This window comes from Pantherophis guttatus, chromosome 7 (genome assembly GCF_059756535.1).
Source record: "Pantherophis guttatus breed Tessera chromosome 7, ASM5975653v1, whole genome shotgun sequence".
NCBI classification, from domain to species: Eukaryota; Metazoa; Chordata; class Lepidosauria; order Squamata; family Colubridae; genus Pantherophis; species Pantherophis guttatus.
Genome location: NC_142069.1, coordinates 87,027,608 through 87,051,384, shown reverse-complemented (window position 1 = coordinate 87,051,384; position 23,777 = coordinate 87,027,608). Strand labels below are relative to the sequence as shown.

Sequence of the window (23,777 nt, the reverse complement as noted above, 5' to 3'; positions counted from 1 at the left end):
CCCTAAAATGCTAACTCTTGTCTGGCAATAAAATTCCCGCTTGATGGATTGTAGCTACAAGCAGAAGTCAAACGAAGAGGCAGGAGCTGACAGCGAAGATTCACGTGGACTTAAGTTGAAACTACTTTAAATTAAATCCATCTGTGGTTCAGTGCCTCGGATGAAGGATTCGAGGCTGACATCTTGTTGCGTGCAAAAATATGTCGGCCAAATCTGGCACGGCGGTTGCTCGGGCATGCTTGACTGACTTTTAGAGTTCACCTTGACCCAAAATCATACTCATTCCTTAAAATATACCTACCCTCCGTCTTCGGGTGAACTACAGAAATATATACGTAAAAGCAGATTCAAAGATGAAGCACGCAACTGAATTGGGACATGACTTTTATAATTGATGCACGGGTCATGTGTCACAATGATTGATGTTCACCTCTGGCTATGATAAACAACTTTATCTGTTGTTTATCTTGAACGATTTAAAGAATGGATCAGGAATCTTTTATATAAAGAAACGCAGGCGCAAGTGCAAGGGTGTATCTTTTAGAGACAGGTTTAGCTAATGGAAGAAAACAGTGAAATTTGTTGAACTATCTATACAGCAGTGCCAAAATTGTGGAAACCTTTTGGGGAAAGTGTATTTTTGAGGTTTGATGGCTAATAACACCACTTTTTTTTGTTTTGTTTTGGGAGTTTCAAGATAATCCTATTCCACTGCTGGAATGGCCTGGGAAGAGCCCAGACCTTCACCCAATTGAAAATCTATGGAGCCAACTAAAGAAACTTGTTAGTCAGAAGCGACCCAGCAATAAAACCCAGTTAATAGAAGCCATCATTCAATCTTGGTTTCACATTAGAACAGCTGCAGAACTAAAAGACTTGGTTCACTCCATGTAAAGCCATAATTCATGCTAAATTCATTCTATTCTCTACTCTGCCATAATTCATGCTAAAGGTTACCCAACTTTTTTTTAAAAAAAATTGATTTATATGCCGCCCTTCTCCGGAGACTCAGGGCGGCTTACAGTGCGTTAAGCAATAGCCGTCATACTTTTGTATATTTTATACAAAGTCAGCTTATTGCCCCCACAAACTGGGTCCTCAATTTACCTACCTTAGAAAGGATGGAAGGCTGAGTCAACCTTGAGCCTGGCAAGATTTGAACTTACTTTAATTGCAGACAGCTGGTGTTAAATTACAGTGCTTAGTCTGCAGAGCTATCCGGGCTCCTGGATAGTATTAACTGATGTGATAATTTTTGTATATATCGTTTTTTCTATGGTGATCATTTTTGTAGAGCTCGTTTTTTTCTACGCGTTTCACTTTTCTTCTTTATACTGTAACTGCCATTCTAATAGCAAGTCCTTCATCAAAGTTATTGCATTACATTCTTGATTAAATTATCTTTCCATTGATATATAATTTAATGGTACTGCTCCAAAAAAAAAGTGGTGTTATTCGCTAATTTTAGAAAATAAACTTTTCTCACAAGGTTTCCACAATTTTGACCACTGCTATATAAAGCACAGTGGGGGAAAAATTTATATAAAGTTTCTCTTCAATAAAACCAACCAGGAGGGACACGGGTCCAATAAACATGTGGTGGCGTTCAGCCGTCCCAAGATCCTGTCCACGTCCTCGGGAGCCACAGGATCGAACTCCTCCCAGATAACATTCTCAAGGCCTGCCTCAGTAATCTCATCTGAACTAACCCAGTCAGCGGCCAAGTCTTCCCGAATCTGAATATGTGAAACCCGCCACTGGTGATAGGGATATTAGATGGGAAATATATTTTTGCTATTACTATCCCATCCATCATTTTCTCTATTTTTATTAAAAAAAAAACCTATTCTTATAAAGCACTTGTAAAATCCAAGCTTTTCAATGCCTGCTGAAGTATTTTGTGTAAGACTGGACAAAGTTGCTGCTGACACACGTCAAGCAATCACAGAATTTACAGAACGACAGAGTTGGTAGGGACCTCTAGAGGTCTTCTAGTCCAACCCCCTATGCAAGCAGGAAGTCCTATTTACCATTTCAGACAAATCTCTTCTTTAAAACTTCCAATGTTGGAGCGTTCATTTCATGCGTACGTGAGAACGTCACATGACAGAGTAGCTTTAAAATTTAATTCGTTTCACTGTTATTTTCGGAATTGGGGTCATTATCATCAATATTCTGTTCTTTTTATAGATTACCTTTCTCAAGGAATAGACCTGTCTGGAATTGAAGTCATTGAAAATGAATTGCTTTTTATTGCAAGAGCTCGACTCGAAGTCGAAAACCAGGCCAAACGGTTGCTTGAACAAGGAATAGAGACTCAGGTAAAAATGCCTTTTTATTTCCTTCCTAAAGCAGATAAAAAGAGCCGGTGTAATTACTCTAAAATGAAGAGGTCAGAGTTTTTTTTCTTTTAAAAGGTTGAAAAGTTACTTTTTAAAGGGATTTTATTGTACGGCAGAATGCTTCAACTCTACTGTATGTAAAATGTTAAAAAAGAAACTCCTTCGTTTTAAATTTAAGCCATTGCCCGCTTTGATCCATTGCAAATCAAACACAGATTGATGTTAATTCCCTTAATTTCTCTAATTCAAGGCTGATTCAAATAATTTATGAGCGTGAAACAAATCTAGATACGAGGCGACTCTAAGAGCTGTGCTTTAAGAAGTAAGCGGAAAGTGTGAGATTAATTACTGTCTATGAAAGGCACCGTTTTATTTTAAATCAGGCCTGTAATTTTTTTTAAAAAAAAACTTACATTAGATCTGACAATGCAGAACGTTATGCTTTCCCTCTGTTATTAATTGAGCCTGTGACAAACAATTCCCTTTTTTCAATCGATTGACTCATTTGTATTTTTCTTTTCTTCTGATGTTAAATAGTGAGTTTAATCGCGCGAAGTATATAAACCATTATGAATGCAGCCTTAATTTTTTTTCTAGATAACTAGTTTATTCTATGACCTGAATAACAGAATAACAGAGTTGGACCCCCTGCTTAGGCAAGAAACCCTACACCAGTGATGGCTAACCTTTTTGCCATCACGTGCCAAAAGTGGGGGGGACCACGGGAGGGTTACGTGCGTGCGTGCCCACACCCATAATTCAATGCGTCCCGCCCCCCTGCGCATGCACACATGACACACACCCCCGTGCTCCCTCCGCTTTTGGCACGTGATGGCACGGTGGGCCCAGTAGGCCTGCTTTTTGCCCTCCCCAGGCTCCAGAGGTTTTCTAGGAGCCTGGGGAGGGCGAAAACAGCCTTCCCCACACCACACCACCCCGGAGGCCCTCCAGAGGCCAGAAATGACCCGTTTCCTGACTTTCAGTGGGCCTGAAAGGCCCAAAAATCAGCTGGCCAGCGCACACATGCATGCTGGAACTGAGCTAGGCCAACATTTGCGTGCCCACAGATATGGCTCCGCGTGCCACAGGTGGCACGCGTGCCATAGGTTTGCCATCACGGCCCTACACCATTTCAGGCAAATGGTTGTCCAATCTCTTCTTGAGAACTTCCAGTGTTGGAGCATTCACAACTTCTGGTGGCAAGCTGTTCCACTGGTTAATTGTTCTCACTGTCAGGAAATTTCTCCTTAGTTCTAGGTTGCTTCTCTCCTTGATTATTTTCCATCCATTGCTTCTTGTCCTGCCTTTTGGTGCTTTAGAAAATAGGTTGACACCCCCCCCTTCTTCTTTGGGGCAGCCCCTCAAATGTTGAAAGACTGCTATCATGTCACCCAGGGGTGGGTTCTACTTACCTTTACTACCGGCCCTTTCTTGATCGGGATTCCTTGTGCACAGTCACTCACGCCCTCGTCACCTCTCGCCTTGACTACTGCAACGCTCTCTACATGGGGCTCCCCTTGAAGAGCACCCGGAGGCTCCAGCTGGTCCAGAATGCAGCAGCGCGGGTAGTGATGGGAGCAACATGGCACTCCCATGTAACACCGCTCCTGCGCGAGCTGCACTGGCTCCCGGTGGTCTTCCGGGTGCGCTTCAAGGTGTTGGTTATCACCTTTAAAGCGCTCCATGGCATAGGGCCTAGTTATCTCCGAGACCGCCTGCTGCTACCGATGACCTCCCATCGACCCGTGCGCTCCCACAGAGAGGGCCTCCTCAGGGTGCCATCAGCCAAACAATGTAGGCTGGTGGCCCCCAGGGGGAGGGCCTTCTCTGTGGGGGCTCCCACCCTCTGGAATCAGTTGCCCCCGGAGATAAGAAGAATCCAGGACCTCAATGCCTTCCGTCGTTCCCTGAAAACCCATCTTTTTCAACAAGCCGGGTTGGCCTAAGAAGAAATTTTCAAAATTTTTAAATTCTTTTAATTAGTCTGTGATTCTTAACTTTCGGGCCAAAATTTATATATATTTTTAAATGTTTTAATATTTGTATTCTATGTTTTTTATTTTGGCTGTACACCGCCCTGAGTCCTTAGGGAGAAGGGCGGTATATAAATTGGAAATTAAATTAAATTAAATTAAATTAAATTAAATTAAATTAAATTAAATTAAATTAAATTAAATTAAATTAAATTAAATTAAATTAAATTAAATTAAATTAAATTAAATTAAATTAAATTAAATTAAATTAAATTAAATTATTAAATTAAATTAAATTAAATTAAATTAAATTAAATTATTAAATTAAATTAAATTAAATTAAATTAAATTAAATTAAATTAAATTAAATTAAATTATGATGTCAGGGTCAGTAGGCGGAGACGCCCACCAGTTTTGCTACCGGTTCTATAGAATCGGTGCGAACCGGGGGCAGCCTACCACTGATGTCACCCCAGTCAAACCCAATTCCTTCAAATGTTCTTTATAGGTTTTATCCTTCAGTCCCCTAATAATCTTCGTTGCTCTTCTCTACACACTTTCTAAACTTTCAACATCTTTTTTTATATGAATGTATCTAGTCGTGGGTTTCTCAGTATGTTATTACTGGTTTGCCCCAGGCACCCGCCTTCCGTGCATGCGGCTGGTCTCAAAAACGTACCTAAAGAGATTGGCATAGAACCGGGGCAGGTGGGCAGGCCCACCCACGATTTCTATTACGGGTTCGGGTGAACCGATCTGAACCGGCTGAATACTGCATCTGAATGTATCCCTCCTCGACAATGAGACAACATTTTGACGGCAGAATGTGTAAATAACCCTGTCCTTTTCTTGTACTCTGTGTGTGTGAGGCCTTGTTCCACAGGTTTTTTTCACTTTCTATTAGCCGTTGAGGGCAACCGATGAGCAAAGTCCTCCCCCCCCCAAAAAAATTAATCGCGGATCATTAGAACAATTGGCTATCCTATTAGCCTGCCCCCTCAAAACAATCAAGGAATTATTAGCGTTTCTTGCCCGTCACGCGTGACCCGGGATTTGCTTTCCATCACCCAAAGGATTCATTGGAAGAAGAGCTTTGTTAATGCTTAATTGTATCTGGAATGAAAGGAAGAGGAAAGCGTCAGGATGAAGGGGTTTGCTTCTCGGATGCGTTGATGAATTTTTGCAGGACATCATTTGAGGAGACGAAGCTGCTCCTCGCTACGGTCCTGAGAAATAACGCAAACACTTTTGGGACTGCGAGAGGGAAGCAGAGTGCAGGGGAAATGACATGCCAAATAATGATTATTTCCCACTTGGTATGAATTATTTAAATATTTATTCGTTTGCCGAGCAGGCAGACCTTACGAAATGTTTAAAATTTATTAATTTACTGAGCATACAGAAATTACACAATCGGAGATTGGAAGGGACCTTAGAGGTTTTCTAGTCCAACCTAAGCAGGAGACCCTATACTGGAGGGGGGGCATCAAACTCAAGGCCCGGGGGCCGGATCTGGTCCATGAGGTGCTTAGATCTGGCCTGCGGGGCTGCCTTGGAAACAGCGAAGGACTGGCCCACAATGCCTCTTCGCTTGCAGAGGATTGCAGGAGGCCGTCACGGTTGAAAATGGAGCGTTTTCTCTGGCAGAGCGCTCGGGCCACCACAGGCACCCCTGACATGAGTGAGCTGGCCACACCCACCCTGGCCACACCCACTCCACCGCCCCCCTTCGAGGTCAAACACAACCTTGATGCAGCCTTCAATGAAATCGAGTTTGACACCCCTGCCCTCTACCATTCTGGACAAATGGCTGTCCGGTCTCCAGTGATGGAGCACCCACAATTTCTGGAGGCAAGTCGTTCCACTGGTTAAGTGTTCTCCCTGATAGGAAATTATTCCTTAGTTCTAGGTTGTTTTATTTAGTACCCTAGTATGATTTACGGCGATTGCTTATTTAGTATCCTTTGACTATCACTAAGTGTTGTATCTTCTGATTTATGATGAATGTATTTTTTATGATGACTATGATCATGATTTATCACTCGTTGCTTATATATACACTGAGAGCTTATGCACTGAAGACAAATTCCTTGTGTGTCCAATCACACTTGGCTAATAAAAATTCTATTCTGTTCTGTTCTGTTCTCTATTCTATTCTACTCTACATTCTATACTGTATTCTACTGTACTCTACTCTACTCTACTCTACTTTACTTACTCTACATTCTATTCTACTCTACTGTACTCTACTCTGTATTCTACTCTACTCTATTCTATTCTATTCTATTCTACATTTTATTCTGTATTCTACTCTACTCTGTATTCTACTCTACGCTACTCTATTCTATTGTACTCTACATTCTATTCTGTATTCTACTCTATTCTATTCTGTATTCTATTCTATTCTATTCTATTCTATTCTATTCTATTCTACTCTACTCTACTCTACTCTACTCTACTCTACTCTATTTTATGTATTCTTTTCTATTCTACATTCTATTCTGTATTCTACTCTACTTTATGTATTCTATTCTATTCTGCATTCTATTCTGTATTGTACTCTATGTGTTCTATTCTACATTCTATTCTGTACTCTACTTTACTCTGTATTTTACTCTACTCTACTCTATTGTAATCTACATTCTGTTCTGTATTCTACTCTACTCTACTGTATTCTACTCTACTCTACTCCACTCTACTCTACATTCTATTCTCTACTCTACTCTACTAGCATATATTAACACTAGAAATATCCATTACATGATATAAATACCCCAAAGGAAGCTGCTTTAAAATGTCTCAACCCACAATGCCCGCTTCCCTGTATCACTGGCAGATTTTTAATGGCCCTCCTAAAAACGAATAAGCGAGGAACTAGTTCTGGGTTCAGGAGAGTGCCGTTCCACCAAAGAGCCCCCCGGTCAATAGCTGCGAAGACCCATTTCCTTGATCCTGAGAGAAGGAATATGGAGAGAGCCCACTTAATCAGGTCTTGTTGAACAAGCGAGTAGGATTTGAAGTAAAACAGCTTGAAGAGATCCAGGTCTTCAGCCATGTTAAGTTTTTAAAGGCCACAACCAGCAGCACCTTAAACTGTACCAAGAATAAGGAAATTGGTGCAAAAATGTAATGGTACGCAGAAACGAGGGAAGAGATGCTGCCAAAGATAGAATCCGCTAAAGCAGCTGTTCCCAATCTTTGTTGGGGACCGCTGGGGTGGGAGAAGAGGGAAACGGGGGGGAGGGGGGAACTGGGCTGTGCAAATGGTGGGCCAGCACGTGTGTGTGCCCGCAGCCCTCACATCAGTGGTGGGATCCTTAATAATCGGTTCTGTGATTGTGCGCTTTGCACACGTGTGTGCATTTCAACAAAAAAATTCACCTTCCGCATTAGGGCTAGGGAATTAAAACAGCTGAGGCATGGCAATTCGCTCTGCCGTGCTAATCAGCTGCGAAGATAAAGGTAAGTAAAGCGCAGGGGTGAGCGGATCCAGCTGATTGTCGGAGCAAACCGGTTCACTCCCAGCTGATTGTCGGAGCTACCGGTTCGTCTGAACCGGTCCGAACTGGTAGAATCCCACCCCTGCCTCACATAAGTAGCGGGCCGGCGCGTACGCACATGCAAGTTGAGCTGTGTGCACATGCTCCAGCCAGCACTCCAGCCAGTCCAAATAGGGCACAGCCTGGTAGTAGGCCGCGCGGCCCAGAGGTAGGAGACCTCTGAGATAAAAAACTGGGAGTCCTGAGCTGAATAACGGGCAAGGAAAGAAACTTAGAAAGGATCGGTCCTAACTTATCAGAGGGTAAAAAGGGACGGCAGGAAATTTTTACTTTCGGACTTGCAAGGATTTGTAGCTGCACGGGTGCAAAAGATCAAGTCCACAGCGAAGGTCTAATTAAATTGATTTATCGTGCCTCTGCCGCAGGAATCTTCTCAACTAACTTGGAATTAGATAAGAGCCAACAGACTTCAAGGGAGGTTGGATTCCTATCAACGCTGACAGGGCGAGCCTTTTTAGAATATAAATGGAGAGCAAACCCCATTCCTTACTAGCACTGGTAGCGTTATCTAGTTGGGTAATGAAACGTCTGCAAAAAAGAAAAAGAAAAAAACACACACACACACAACCAAGCTCAGAGACCTCATTTCAACCCTTAGCTAAAATATTCTCCTTTTATTTATTTATTTATTTATTTATTTATTTTTGAATTTGTATACCGCCCTTCTCCCTGAGGACTCAGGGCGGTGAACAGCCAGATAAAAACACCAGATACAAATATTAAAACACATTTAAAAATATATATAGATTTGGCCCCGTTAATTAAAAACGATCAGCAAAACAGAACAATTAATAAAACCCTTAAAAAGAAATTAAGCCAGCCCGGCTTGTTGAAAAAAGAAAGTTTTAAGGGCACGGCGGAAGGCACTGAGGTCATGGATTCTCCTTATCTCCGGGGGCAACTGATTCCAGAGGGTAGGTGCCCCCACAGAGAAGGCCCTCCCCCTGGGGGTCACCAGCCTGCATTGTTTGGCTGATGGCACCCCGAGGAGGCCCTCTCTGTGGGAGCGCACGGGTCGGTGGGAGGTCGTCGGTGGCAGTAGGCGGTCTCGAAGATAGCTAGGCCCTATGCCATGGAGCGCTTTAAAGGTGATAACCAACACCTTGAAGCGCACCCGGAAGACCACCGGGAGCCAGTGCAGTTCACGCAGGAGCGGTGTTACATGGGAGCGCCACGCTGCTCCCGTCACTACCCGCGCTGCTGCGTTCTGGACCAGTTGGAGCCTCCGGGTGCTCCTCAAAGGGAGCCCCATGTAGAGAGCATTGCAGTAATCAAGGCGAGAGGTCACGAGGGCATGAGTGACTGTGCACAAGGAATCCCGATCAAGAAAGGGCCGCAACTGGCGGATCAGGCGAACCTGATAAAAGGTCCCCCTGGTTACAGCCGTCAGATGTTCCTCCAAGGACAGCTGTGTATCCAGGAGGACTCCCAGATTGCGAGCCCTCTCTGTGGGGGCCAAAGACTCGCCCCCAATAGTCAGTGATGGAGTCAACTGACTATATCGGGATGCCGGGAACCACAGCCACTCAGTCTTGGAAGGGTTGAGCCTGAGCCTGTTCCTCCCCATCCAGATCCGTACAGCCTCCAGGCACTGGGACATCACTTCAAGGGCATCGTTGGGGTAGCCTGGGGTGGAAATGTACAGCTGAGTATCATCAGTGTACTGATGGTATCTCACCCCAAAGCCACGGATGATCTCGCCCAGCGGCTTCACATAAATGTTGAACAGGAGGGGCGAGAGGACCGACCCCTGAGGCACTCCACATATAAGAGGCCTCGAGGTCGACCTCTGCCCCCCTGCCAACACGAACTGCGACCGGTCGGAGAGAAAGGAGGAGAACCACCGTAACACGGTGCCCCCCATCCCCAACTCTTCCAACCGGTGCAGCATGATACCATGGTCGATGGTATCAAAAGCCGCTGAGAGGTCTAACAGGACCAGAACAGAGGAGCAACCCCTGTCCCGAGCCCTCCAGAGATCATCAACCAACGCGACCAATGCCGTTTCCGTGCTGTGCCCAGGCCTGAAACCAGACTGGAACGGATCCAGATAGGATGTTTCCTCCAGGAATTGCGGGAACTGTCGCGCGACCACACTCTCAACAACCTTCGCCAGGAAGCGAAGGTTGGAGACAGGACGGTAGTTGGCCAATATTGCTGGATCCAGGGACGGCTTCTTGAGGAGAGGCCTCACCACCGCCTCCTTCAAGGCCGCGGGGAAGTAACCCTCACTCAACGAAGCGTTGATAATACCCTGGAGCCAGCCTCGTGTAACCTCCCGGGAGGCCAGTACCAACCAGGAGGGACACGGGTCCAGTAAACATGTGGCCGCACTAAGTCTCCCCAAGATCCTGTCCACATCATCGGGAGTCACAGCATCAAACTCCTCCCAGATAACATTCTCAGGACTATTCCTCGTCACCCTGCCCTGATCTACCCAGTCAGAGTCCAAGTCCCCCCGGATCTGAGCGATTTTGTCATGCAGGTATTGTCCGAAATCCTCCGCCCTGCCTTCCAATGGATCCTCCCGCGCTCCCAGATGGAGCAGGGAGCGGGTTACCCTGAACAGGGCGGCCGGACGATTCCCTGATGACGCAATAGAGGCGGAAAAGTAATTAAACTTTGCCGTCTTTATCGCCACTAGGTAGGTCTTAATATGCGACCTTACCAGTGTTCGGTCAGATTCAGCGCGACTGGCCCTCCAACCGCTCTCTAGGCGTCTTTTCCGGCGTTTCATCTCCCTCAGCTCCTCGGTGAACCAAGGAGCCGCGAGGGATCGACACCGGGTCAGAGGCCGCAAAGGCACGACTCGATCCAAGGCCCCACCAGCCGCCCGGTCCCAGGCAGCTACTAGGTCCTCGGCCGAGTCGTGTGCCAGATCATCAGGAATTGGCCCAAGCTCCGTCTGGAACCTATCAGGATCCATCAGGCGCCTGGGGCGGACCCATCTAATTGGGTCCGCCTCCCTGCGGCGGGGTGTAGCGGTACGAAGGTCCAGACGAAGGAGTGAGTGATCTGACCATGACAAGGGTTCCATATCTATATCCCCTATAACAAGATCACTCAACCACTGGCCAGAGACAAAAATCAAGTCTAGAGTGTGTCCCCCCCCCGTGAGTGGGGCCATGAACTAACTGGGTCAGGTCCATGGCCGTCATGGAAGCCATGAACTCCCGAGCCATCCCAGACGTTTCACCAACGGATGGCAAGTTGAAATCACCCATGACCATAAGCCTGGGTGTATCAACTGCCACCGCGGCTATCACGTCGAGTAGCTCAGGCAGGGCTGCTGCCACGCGGCAGGGAGCCAGGTACGCAAGCAGCAAGCCCATCTGAACCCCATGACCCCATCGCACGAAGAGGGACTCACATCCGACAATCTGAGGCACAGTGGTCTCCCTCGAACCAAGACCTTCTTTAATAATAACCGCCACCCCCCCGCCCCTCCCTTGGGCTCTCGGTTGATGGTATGCTCTGAAACCTGGTGGGCACATCTCGACCAGAGGGACACTTCCCTCCGGTCCCAACCAGGTCTCCGTAATACCTGCCAGGTCTGCTCCCCCCTCCTGGATAAGATCGTGAATGAGGGGGGCCTTATTTACCACAGACCTAGCGTTGCACAGCATCAATCGCAGGCCCAGGTCCTGAGTATCTAAGCCACCTAGTATCCGAGGGGAGCCTTGGGGGCCGGGGCGCGCAATTGCTCTCAGACAGCGAGTGCGCGTCCCCAACACATGATGTGGCCCCCTGCTCCCGCCATATCTGCCCCTCCCAGCCACCGTGCAGATGGTATTTCCCTCCGCCCCCTCCCCATTCCCTCGTGCAATGTCCTCCAAACCGTTACCCAGTGCCGGGCTCGGCTCTGACCTTGGTGGATTACCCCCCCCCCCATCCCCTTTGGTCGTCCTCCCGGTTCCCCTTAAAAAATTATTAAAAACCCTAATTAAAAAACCCCTTAATCCCCGCTTTGAAACATGCCACCTCTCAGGGCTCCAAAGCCCGTCCTTAAGGTAGGCCTTTGATAACGTGGAAGGCCATCGCCGCGAGAGGGGGGCATCTCGCAGCGCAAGCAGGTCTGTCGTGGTATAAGCCATACATAGATGAGAGGTAAAAAAGTCTGGTCAGGAGTTTGATAAATAGTCTAAGATGTTGGAGCAAGATGGATCTCAAAGCAGGTAGCTGGACTCCACTGCCCTCTCACTGCAGTGGGAGGAGTCCCGTGTCATTTCATCAAGATTGGAGGTAAGAATCCAAGCCACCCTCTCACGGTGGCTAGCCCAGATGGAAAGGGCTTAGGAAGGTTAGATGGTCTATTCCTCCATTGGTGAAAGGCAGCAACTCCCTCAGCTCCCGCATGACAGTTGCCCAGACACCCTCCAGCTTGGGGCTCAAGATGAAAAAGGAGCCAGACCATAGAGGCATGATGTTATTAAACCCGAGGGAGAGAAGATGTTCAAAGGGAGGGATAACATCCTTTATTGGTACATCACATAATTTCTGTTTCTAAAGATAGTTAGATGCTGTGACTCAGTAGTGGGTTTCAATTTTCTTCGCTACCGGTTCGCTATTGGGAGCGTGCGGGCATGCGCAGAGCGTTTTTGATGACGTCTGGGCAGGTGGGCGGAGCCTCCCGCCACCTCTACCGGTTCGTCGGCAAACTGGTAACACCGACCACTGCAGTGACTGTCATCTTACAACCACACGTGTTTTCTTCCCCGTATTTGAATGTCATGAAATGTGACTTGTTCTGCATCTTTTATAAGCTACACATTTGCTTTTGAGGTTTACTCTTTTTATATTATTATTATGATGATGCTGAATGTCGACAGGCTTCTGTATCCTTAAAATAGCTGGAGAGATTATGTCCTTCTCTATGCATAATGCGGAAGCATGAATGCTGAATGACTCTAATCGATTCCTTTAAACTGCATGAGATGTTTTGAGCTGTGTTTTTGGTTTTTTTTAATTTCCTTTCGGGGGGAAAATTGTATAAATGATCTGGGTAGCCAAATTAGAGTTATCAGATGTTTTACACACCTGCGCCGCGCACGTATCTGAATCTGTGAACATGCCCATTAAATAAGTAGTCTACGCACACTATTCTACACAACATAGTATTAAGTATTCTCCACACCGCCAAACTGTTAGCAAAAACATTATATTATTATTATTATTATTATTATTATTATTATTATTATTATTATTATTATTATTATTATTATTATTTCTATGCCGCCCACTCTCCGAGGACTCTAGGAGGCTTACACCAAAGACATATACTAAATAGCATATTACCCCCAACAATCTGGGTCCTCATTTTACTCACCTCGGAAGGAGGGAAGGCTGAGTCAACCTTGAGCCGGTGAAATTTGATCCGCTGATCTGCTGAACTAGCAGTCAGCTGGAGTAGCTGCAGTACTGCACCCTAACCACTGCGCCACCTCGGCTCTTAGTCCCTCTAGTTTGATGCTCATTGTATTTATTCACAAATAAACCTCACAGCTGCTAGCAAAAAATTAATCTAAGGACTTCATGTAAATACAGGTAGCACAATTCACTTATGACCATTCTAAGTTACAACAGCACTGAATAAAACTGACTTATGATCATTTTTCACACTTACGACCTTTGCAGCATTTCCCAGGGTCGGGTCACGTGATCGGAATTCAGACGCTTGGCAAACTGGTTCACATTTACGATGGTCGCAGAATCATGTGATTTCCCCCTTTTGTGACCTTCTGACGAGTCAAAGTCGATGGGGAATCCCGATTCGCTTAACAACCAGCGTCACTAACTTAACAGGTGCAGTGATTCACTTAACAAGAAGTGGCAGGGAAGTTCGTAAAATGGGGCCAAACCTCACTTAACGAATGTCTCACTTAGCAACACAAATTGTGATCGTAAGGACTGCCTATATCAGTGATGGTTAATCTTTTTGGTGCCGAGTGCCCAAAGCACGCACGTGCTTGTGCCAGAAGCCCCAAAATGCAATGCGAGCGGCCCCCTGCGCATACGCCCCAGCCCCCCCCCCCGTGCCCCATTTTGGCTTCCAGGTTGGTGCAGGAGGCTTTCCAGGCGCAAAATGGGCCATGGGGGGCCTCGCGCAGCCCCCCGTGCCCCATTTTGGGCCTGGAAAGCCTCTTGCACCAACCTGACCCCCTCAGACATGCGCCCCCCCACGCATGCGCGGCAGAGACCTGAAGACCAGCTGGCCAGCGGGGGGCCCGCACGCATGCGCAGTGAAGCTGGGCTGGGCTGGGGCGACAGCTGGCATCACGGGCCTTTATACTTTATGGGACCTTTGCAAAACTGTCTTGGTTTGAGTCTGAAGGACTGTTTCATGTCGAAGCTTCCCGTCCTGTGAAAATAAGATAATGTAATACGGACATTAAAAAGTAGGCAGATACCAACGTTCCGCAATCCTTATCTTTGCAAGTTAGGGTTTAAAATAAGCCAGAAATTTCTCTGCAGTATAATCAGCTGATAGTGATACATCCTAGAATATCTTTTCCGTTTCCATAGGAACAGATGGCAAAATGTTTGAATCTTGGAAGCCAAAGTGGAATAATACATTTTCAGATGGTCTGGCTTACCAAGTTTTGCATTCCCGAAATGTAAAATAAAATTTTTTTAAAAAGACGGCACATCACATAAGGCGTATAGCTGTTGATGTTTGTCATTTCTCATACAACTGGCATATTTATAAGGCGAGCTAGTTATGCATTTCTGGAAAAAAAAAAAAAAAAGAAATCCACCCGTAAGGAAGGAGACAGCAATTTTGATCACATCTGCAGACTGTAAAGCAATTCATAAAAACGAACTTCAAAACAATTTACTATTTATGTAGAAAGTCCATTACTGTTCAAGAACTTTAAGAACAGAATTAGAATGCCATACACAATTGAGCCCAACATTTATATTGCGAAGCGAGACATTTGTTAAAAGAGGTTTTTGCCCCCATTTTACGACCTTTCTTGCCGTGGTTGTTAAGCGAATCACTGCGGTTGGTAAGTTAGTAATGCGGTTGTTAAGTGAATCTGGCTTCCCCAGGGACCAGTGGTGGGTTGCCCCCGGTTCGGACCAGTTCTATAGAACCAGTAGTAAAACCGGCGGGAGGCTCCGCCCACCGACCCCGATGTCATCAGGAAGCTTCTGCGCTTCGAGGACTGCCTGTAGAATTAGAATAGAATTCTTTATTGGCCAAGTGAGATGAGACACACAAGCAATTTGTCTCCAGTGCATAAGCTTCAGTGTACATACAAATATACAGTGTACATACATACAGACATACAAACAGTGTACATACAAATATAAGCTCTCAGTGTACATACACATAACAAGATGATAAATCGTAAATTGCAAATCGTAAGGTACAATCATAAATCATAAGTTATAAAGAACACAATGGTAAATCATAAGATACCGATCGGAGATGGTAATAGGAAAGATAAGAAGAGTAGCAATACAACCCTACTACAAGGATAAATATCCTTAGGCATAAAACAGTGCTGTATTCCTATGGGTGCAAGGAATCGAGCCCATAATTAATTGAGGTTAAGATTTATTGATCTAGCTAGCCTATATAACAAGAATCTAGTCAATGAAGATTCAATACTAGTTGGCATTAAATGAGAGTCAATGGAATTCAAGAGAGGTTGGAATTAGACTATTTGTGGCAACGTAACAATTCTAGGCTGATAGCTTGCTTACCTCCCCCCCCCCCCCGTCAGTTCTGTATGGTTTTCAAAAGTTTATAAAAAATTATTTCAGCGATTAAATATTGTAATAGGTAATATCTATAAGGTTCCTATTGGTGGAGAGCTAATGTATTTTTATATTTATCTTTACCAGTAAGACCTGAATTACATTAAGTTGTTGTGTGTAATTAAAATATTTTCAATTACAAAAACGTCTAATGCAGTGGTTCTCAACCTGTGGGTCGGGACCCCTTTGGGGGTCGAACAACCCTTTCACAGGGGTCGCCTAAGACCATCGGAAAACACATATTTTCAATGGTTTTAGGAATAATTTTATGGTTGGGGGTCACCACAACATGAGGAACTGTATTAAAGGGTCGCGGCATTAGGAAGGTTGAGACCTACTGGTCTAATGAGTCACAACAGCCATTGTTAACAGCCACATGTTCACTTTGTAATGTTAAATTGGTTCGAAACATTCGTTGTGATAAAATAGGATCCCTGTTATTGAGAATTAATTAGAATAGTGCTATTTTTTAAAAAAATATATATGAGTTTTTATATTCCCTAGAACCGTGATGGTGAACCTATGGCACGTATGCCACAGGTGGCACACGGAGCCATATCTGTGGGCACGCGAGCGTTGCCCTAGCTCAGCTCCAGCAAGCACACGTGTGCCAGCCAGCTGATTTTCGGGCCTTTAGGGCCCACCGGAAGTCAGGAAACAAGCCGTTTCCGGCCTCCGGAGGGCCTCTGGGAGGGTGGGGAAGGCTGTTTTCGCCCTCCCCAGGCTCCAAGAAAGCCTCTGGAGCCTGGGGAGGGCAAATAACGGGCCTACCGGGCCCACCGGTAACCTTTTTGTCGTCGCATGCCAAAAGCGGGGGGAGCGGGGGGGTTGTGTGCGCATGCGCGGGGCACGGTGGCATTGAATTATGGGTGTGGGCACGCTCGCGTGCAACCCTCCCGTGCTCCCCCCACTTTTGGCACGCGACGGCAAAAAGGTTAGCCATCACTGTCCTAGAAGAAGATGGGCTCTTTCGCCTAAATAAAAAGAGAGAAAACTATCATGAGTTTTAATGACTGTGACTGTACGTTGGAAAATGTCAAGCTTGACAAATATTGACCTTGGTGATCTCGACGCATGTTTATTTGCTGTGAAATTGGTTAAACTTCAGAAAAAAGTAAATTGCCTGAGGTAAATGAGTGAGGGTGTTTATCGCTCTTCTTTAATTTCATTCCCCCCCCCTCCAGACTGTATTGGAAAGAGGCAAATATCGCAGGAGAAAAGAAAATCAGAGATGGAAAATATATATATATATATATCTGCCAGTAGTTTTAGATTGTTTCCCATCACTACATAATTAAATGACTCTTTATATCTAGGACCCAGCCCCTCTAACCGACCCAATCAAGAGTGTGTCAGAAGTGTTACAGAGCGATCCTCCTTAGAAGTCTGAGCTTTGATGTACAAATATTATCTGAAAGCTGTAAAGGTCTCAGTATGTTCATACATGAAGTGGATCCTAAAATGGTTTTAAAAGAATGTAAAAAGGCCAGTCCTTCAACACCAGCTTAAAAATCAGGGTTTAATCAACATTAAAAGGCCTGAACTTCAACTCCCAGAATTCCCCAGCCAGCACGAAGTTGAAGTCCAAACATCTTAAAGCTTAGATTGAGAAACAGTTATAAATATTGGGGTCCTTCGTATTCTCTGAGCTTGGTGGTGTTCCTGAAGGCGTTTCATTACCATACTAGGTAACATCATCAGTGCTACGAGGGAATGGGATTTGTGGATGGAAGAGGAGAAGAGGAGGAGGAGGACTGTGGGGTCGTCGGTGCTCTCTGAGCTGGGTTGTTTTCTTCAAAGATGTTTCATTACCAAACTAGATGACATTATCAGTGCTGACTGACATCCTAGCATGTCAGATTATGTACCTACTTTGGCAAGGAAACATCTGCAAGTAAATAACCCAGCTCAGAGAGCACCGAGGACCCCACACTTCAACCCTGAGCTACAAATATTCTCTTCTATCGGTAGTTATAAACTTTATACAGAATGAAATTCCGTTCTTCCTCCAAACTCGTCAAATCAACAGATTTTGCGCTACTGCGGTGTAAGAACGCCTCAAACAACATTTCCTAGAAACACGGAGGACATTGGTCGGTTGAAACCTTTGGCGATTGGGTAAACAGATATGAATTCCGTTTCCACGGCCATCTTTTTGAATTTGCTCACAAATGAGTCCTTCAGAAACACCGAGAAGGAGGGATCAATAATATATTACGAGCTGAGGAGCATTACTGTTTTATTACAGGCACGAAAGTCGGCAGACCTCCAGAGCAAGTTTCAAAGTTTGCAAGTGACAATATCCCTTCTGGATAGGCCCGTGATGGCGAACCTATGGCACACGTGCTGGAAGTGGCACACAGAGCCATCTCTCCAGGCATGCCAGCCGTTGCCTGTCGCTCTTCTGCTTTTCTAGATTCCAGTGTGCACAAGCGCTGTGGCCAGCTGGTTTTCGCGCATGTGGGAGCACCGGAAACTGTAAGAGCAGCTCCCTGGCATGCATGCGTGTGGCAGGAAGCTGAGCTTCTGGCCCAGCTGGTTTTCACATGCAAATGCGTGCCAGAAATCGGAAGACCAGGAGACCAGCATGCATTCGCACACCGGAAATGGGACGCTAAGCTTCCCAGCGCATGCATGCGTGCTGGGCAATGGCTCTTCCGGTTTCCGGCATTCCCCCATGCGCACTCATGCTCCCATTTCAGCACTCACTGCCAAAAAGGTTCGCCAACACTGTGATAGGCTCCGAAGAGACCCACAAGGGAGAAAGCCCCATAGTTGCTTTAAGAAAGTCTGAGGTAGGAACTGGAGCTACTTTGTACCTGTGTAACGGGAGAAGTAAGGGGGCTTTGGAGGAACCCTTTGCCCCATCACTCAAGATTGATTATTTTATGGGGAGAAACATTACAACCTATCGTCCTATTTTTTGGCAAAGTAATTATTCCTAACCCAGCACTAAAACTCCTAGTAAATTGGATCTCAGTCTCTATTTGTAGGAAAAGACAGAACTGGGGGCAGAGTTAAACAAGTCATCAGCCTAGAGCAGGGGTGGGATTGAAAAATTTCAGCAACTGGTTCGCTGCCCGGTTGCTGGGTGGGCGTGGCCATGGGGGCGTGGCTTACTTGGCCTCCTGCACCATGGTGGAAGGACGTTTTTGCCCTCCCCAGGCTCTGGAGGCTTTCCTCGAGCCTCCAGGAGGGCGAAAACAGCCTCCCCCAGGCACTGGAGACCCTCTGGAGGCCGGAAATGGACCCATTTCCGGACTTCCGGTACACCCACTTTTTGCCCTTCCCAGGCTCCGGAGGCTTTCCTGGAGCCTCCAGGAGGGCGAACACGGGCTCCCATGGGCACCAAGAGGCGCTTCGGAGGCTGGAAACAGGCCCATTTCCGGACTTCCGGTAGGCCCGTTTTTCACCCTCCCAGAGCCTCCGTGTGCGCTCTGCACTTACCTGGCATCCAAAACGGGCCGTTTGGAGACTCCTGGGAGGGGAGGGGTGGGGTGGGTGGGGTCAGCCAGCCCCTGGAACAACTGGTTCAGCAAATCAGATTAACATTAACATCCGGTTTGCCTGAACCGGCTGAATCCCACCCCTGGCCTAGAGTCATTACATTGCCACAAATGATTCAAATTCAGCCCCTCTTGAATTCCATTGACTCTTACTTGGCATTTAGGATTAAAATTTAGTTGACTAGATTCTTGTGGGCAGGCCTGAGCACTAACTCTTCTGAACTGCAACTTAACCTATGGTCCTGATTCTTTGCGTCTGGCCCTGTCTGAGCTGCTGTGCCAAAACCTATAAAGATTTCTTTTTTTTCCCCTGGTTTCAACTATAAGCCAACTTCAGGGGAAATCCTGTAGTTAATTCTTCGTTTAAAATTTCGGACTGACTTCAGTGTCACGATTGAAGGTAACCAATATATAAGTAAGAACTTCTGATGATGATTATGAGGTTATCCATTCGGCCGTGTCCCGACTTCTTAGCAATTCTACTGGCCAAGTATCTCCACATCTTCTGATCTTGTACTACTTCTGTGAGTTCTTCTATGCTCTGTCTGGTGCCAACTTTGATGGTGTCCAGCCACCATATTCTTTGATGGCCTGTTTTCCTTTTACCGCTAACTCCGGCCAACGTAATTTCTTTCTGCAGTGAATTCCCTTGCATGACATGGCCAAAATAAGTGAGATGCAGATTTGGGATCATTTTGTGAAATTCTACAGCTTCACAGTTGCTTTCTAAATAAATAAATACTGTTTTCTTTTGCCCACGTTTCCTCATCAGCTGATCCTTCAACCATCTTAACTTTATGCTGATGCTTTTTCAAGATTTCTTGTAGGCCTCGTTAAAAAGACCAGGTGGGATTGTCAGACCTTACAATTTAATATTTGAATTAAATATTAATTCAAAAATAAGAATTTCCGCAAAAATAAGAATGGTCTTATATTAATTTTTGCTCCAAAAGATACGTTAGGGCTTATTTTCCGGTGAGGTCTTATTTTGGGGGAAATGTGGTACTAAATGCACCCATCTGGCTGACAAACTTAACTGGGACTTACTTTTGGGGTAGGGCTTATATTACAAGCATCCTGAAAAAATCATGCTAGGGCTTATTTTCCGGTTGTGCCTTATTTTTGGGGAAACATGGTAGTGGGTAGCATTCCTGCTGGTAGTAATGATAAGTTTTATCAGATCCCTTATAACTCTAGGTGAGAGTAATGGGAGATACTATTTTTTAATGGGAATTGGGTGAGAGGGTTAATAAGAGGGAATTACGGATAGAAATACAGGTAGTCCTTGACTTACGACACAACTGAGCCCAAAAATTATGTTGTTAAGTGAAACATTTGTTAAGTGACATTTTGCCCCGTTTTACAACCTTTCAAGCCCCAGTTGTTAAGTGAATCATTGCAGTTGTTAAGTTAGCAACCCGACTATTAATTGAATCTGGCTCCCTGTTGACTTTGCTGGTCAGACAGTCATAAAAGCGGTTCAGATGACCTCCGGACACTGCAACCGTCATAAATACGAGTCAGTTGTCAAGTATCTGAATTTTGATCATGTGACCAGGGGGGGTGCTGAAACAGCCGTAAGTGTGAGCAACGGTCATAAGTCACTTTTTTTCCCAGTGCCGTTGTAACTTTGAACAGTCATTAAATGAAGTGTTGTAAGTCGAGGACTACCTGTACAAGGTCTTGGACATTAGCAAAAGCTGAGTATGTATCTGACAGCTGTTTCAACTTTACGCTTGTAAAGGTGCAGTATGTTTTATAACAAAAATGAAGTGGTTATTTTTTTTTTTCTTGGTGGATTTACTCAAAGTACAAGCTCTGCATTTTGCAAGGAACATTTTTTTTCCCCTTGTGACCACCGAGTGCAGTGGAGTTTTTACAAAAAATCTGGTGCCTCCTGCAGTGAAGACTCCCTGAGAGATTTGAAAGATCTTCAGTTTATCAGACTCCCATTTTGGTTACCATAGTAAATATAGATCGGAACAAGGAGGCGTCTCAAATTCAGACTCCATTTGATTCCATTTTGTGGAACGACGGTTTGTGAACAAAATGGCACCATGTAGATAGAGGAAACACGGCTGTAGTTTCTTTGACGTTGACTAACGTTGAGACAAGCCAGGAGTGAGATCCAGCAGGTTCTGACACGTTCTGGAGAACCGGTAGCGGAAATTTTGAGCAGAACCGGCAAATACCACCTCTGGCTGACTCCCGAGTGGGGTGGGAATGGAGATTTTGCAACATCCTTCTCCCAGGAGTGGGGAGGGAATGGAGATTTTGCAGTACCCTTCCCCTGGAGTGGGGTGGGTAATGGAGATTTTGCAGTACCCTTCCCCTGGAGTGGGGTGGGAATGGAGATTTTGCAGGATCCTTTCCCTGCCACGCCCACCAAGCCACACCCCACCACGCCCACCAAGCCACGCCCACAGAACCAGTAGTAAAAAAAATTGGATTTCACCACTGAGACAAGCTACTGAAGATGGCTGGTCCGTCTGCATTTGAAATACAAAGGCGGTGAAGTGGTTGTTTTGTTTCCCCAATCTACAGATCTGCACATGTACGGCTGCAGACAGTGGTGGTATTTAGCCGGTTCAAACTGGTTCAGGCGAACCGGTAGTGGTGACTGCGGATAGCCACATTTTCTAAGCCGTGTGCATACAAGCAAGCCATGCGCGCAAGCAAAGCACATGCACGGAAGGCCGGGTGCATGTGTGGTGAACCAGTGGTAAAAATATGGGAAACCCACCTCTGGCTGAAGAGTGATACATTTTCTGATAAACATTGGACTTTTTTCTTTGTTCTTGTTTCTTGTTTTCATTTGTTTTCAACAGAAACACTTTTAGGGATGCTACCAATTAAGAAAAAAATATGATAATCCATAGCATAATATTTTTCTTAATTGGCGACGTCAGAGAAAAGGTGCATATATCTATTTTTGTCACTTTTAAGGTGTTTTGTCATTCCCTTTTCCTTTTATGTTAGTTTGTGTTTTAATGTCTGACGTTCAAATTTAATATATTATAAAAAAAAAAAGAGAGGAAAACAGAAAAATATTACAACAATCCATCCAAAATATGTATTTGTCAGAAATGTTCAGGAAATTATTCTAAAATGCCCGTGTTTTAATTTGATTCATTTAATGAGGGATCCTTGGTGCTCTCTGAGCTTGGTTGTTTCCTTGCAGACGTTTTGTTACCCAAACTAGGTATGTAGTCTTTTTTCAGTTTTTATTGGTTTATAGCCGTGATGGCAAACCTATGGTGGGACCAGAAGTTGGCAGACAGGCCATTTTCGGCCTCTGGGGGCCTCTGGGGGGGGGAGGTCTTTTTTGCCCTCCCCAGACTCCTAGAAAGGCTCTGGAGGCTGAGGAGAGCAAAAAACGGGCCTTCTGGTCCCACTGGAAGTTGGCAAATGGGCCATTTCTGGCCTCCGGAGGGCCTCTGGAAGGGTGGGGAAGGCTGTTTTTGCCCTCCCCAGACTCCTAGAAAGGCTCTGGAGGCTGGGGAGAGCAAAAAATGGGCCTTCCGGTCCCACTGGAAGTTGGCAAATGGGCCGTTTCTGGCCTCCGGAGGGCCTCTGGAAGGGTGGGGAAGGCCTTTTCGCCCTCCCCAGACTCCTAGAAAGGCTCTGGAGGCTGGGGAGAGCAAAAAATGGGCCTTCCGGTCCCACTGGAAGTTGGCAAATGGGCCGTTTCTGGCCTCCGGAGGGCCTCTGGAAGGGTGGGGAAGGCCTTTTCGCCCTCCCCAGATTCCTAGAAAGGCTCTGGAGGCTGGGGAGAGCAAAAAATGGGCCTTTCGGTCCTACTGGAAGTTGGCAAATGGGCCGTTTCTGGCCTCCGGAGGGCCTCTGGAAGGGTGGGGAAGGCTGTTTTTGCCCTCCCCAGACTCCTAGAAAGGCTCTGGAGGCTGGGGAGAGCAAAAAACGGACCTACCATGCCATCATGTGCCAGAAGCGAGGGGGTCATGTGCGCATGCACGGGGGAAGGATGCATAGAATTATGGGGGTGGGCACGTGCACGCGCGACACCCCCCCACACTCCGGGCACACAATGGCAAAAAGGTTAGCCATCACTGGTTTATAGTATAAAATAGAAAAGCAAATAGTGGGAAAAATACGGGAGGGAAAAGAAAAAGGGGAAGTGTAGAAAAGAAGGGGGAAAAGGGGGGAAAAGGTGTTGATTTCCAGCTCCCTTTGGTGCAGTAGAATAAAACAGTAATATCAAATCTCAACTTTTTACTTTTACATAAAAGTATAAACTAGCCATTTCTATAACAACCGATCTATTTAATTGGTAAAACTCAAACTCAAAATTTGATTTTTCCCCCTCACCACCACAAGCACAAAGTCCAGAAGCGGTTTCCAAGTAGAAACTAAAGGAATCGTATTTTTTTTTCTTTGATCAAAGCAGTCGATTTGGCCATCTCTGCTAACGCCATCCATTTTTGCAGCCATTCATCCATTGTGGGGATCAAAACATCCTTCCATTTTTGTGCATAAAGTAAAATTGCTGCCATCCAACATATATAACATCAAAGTTCCCAATTTTTTTCCCCCAAGTTTTTCTGCTAAACCCAAAAGAAAATTTTCTGGTCTTATCTTTACATTGACTTTAAGAATTTTCTGTATTAGAATATG

The 23,777-nt window shown here is 45.6% G+C and overlaps 1 protein-coding gene across 1 annotated transcript in view; it reads left to right on the top strand.

Moving 5' to 3' along the window:
- Window positions 1-23,777, top strand: part of COG5 (component of oligomeric golgi complex 5) — a 156,658-nt gene that overhangs the window by 51,363 nt on the left and 81,518 nt on the right. The window contains exon 7 of the mRNA XM_060692686.2: window positions 2,191-2,321. Within this exon, the coding sequence (XP_060548669.1) occupies window positions 2,191-2,321 (131 nt within the window). The remainder of the gene's footprint in view (window positions 1-2,190; window positions 2,322-23,777) is intronic.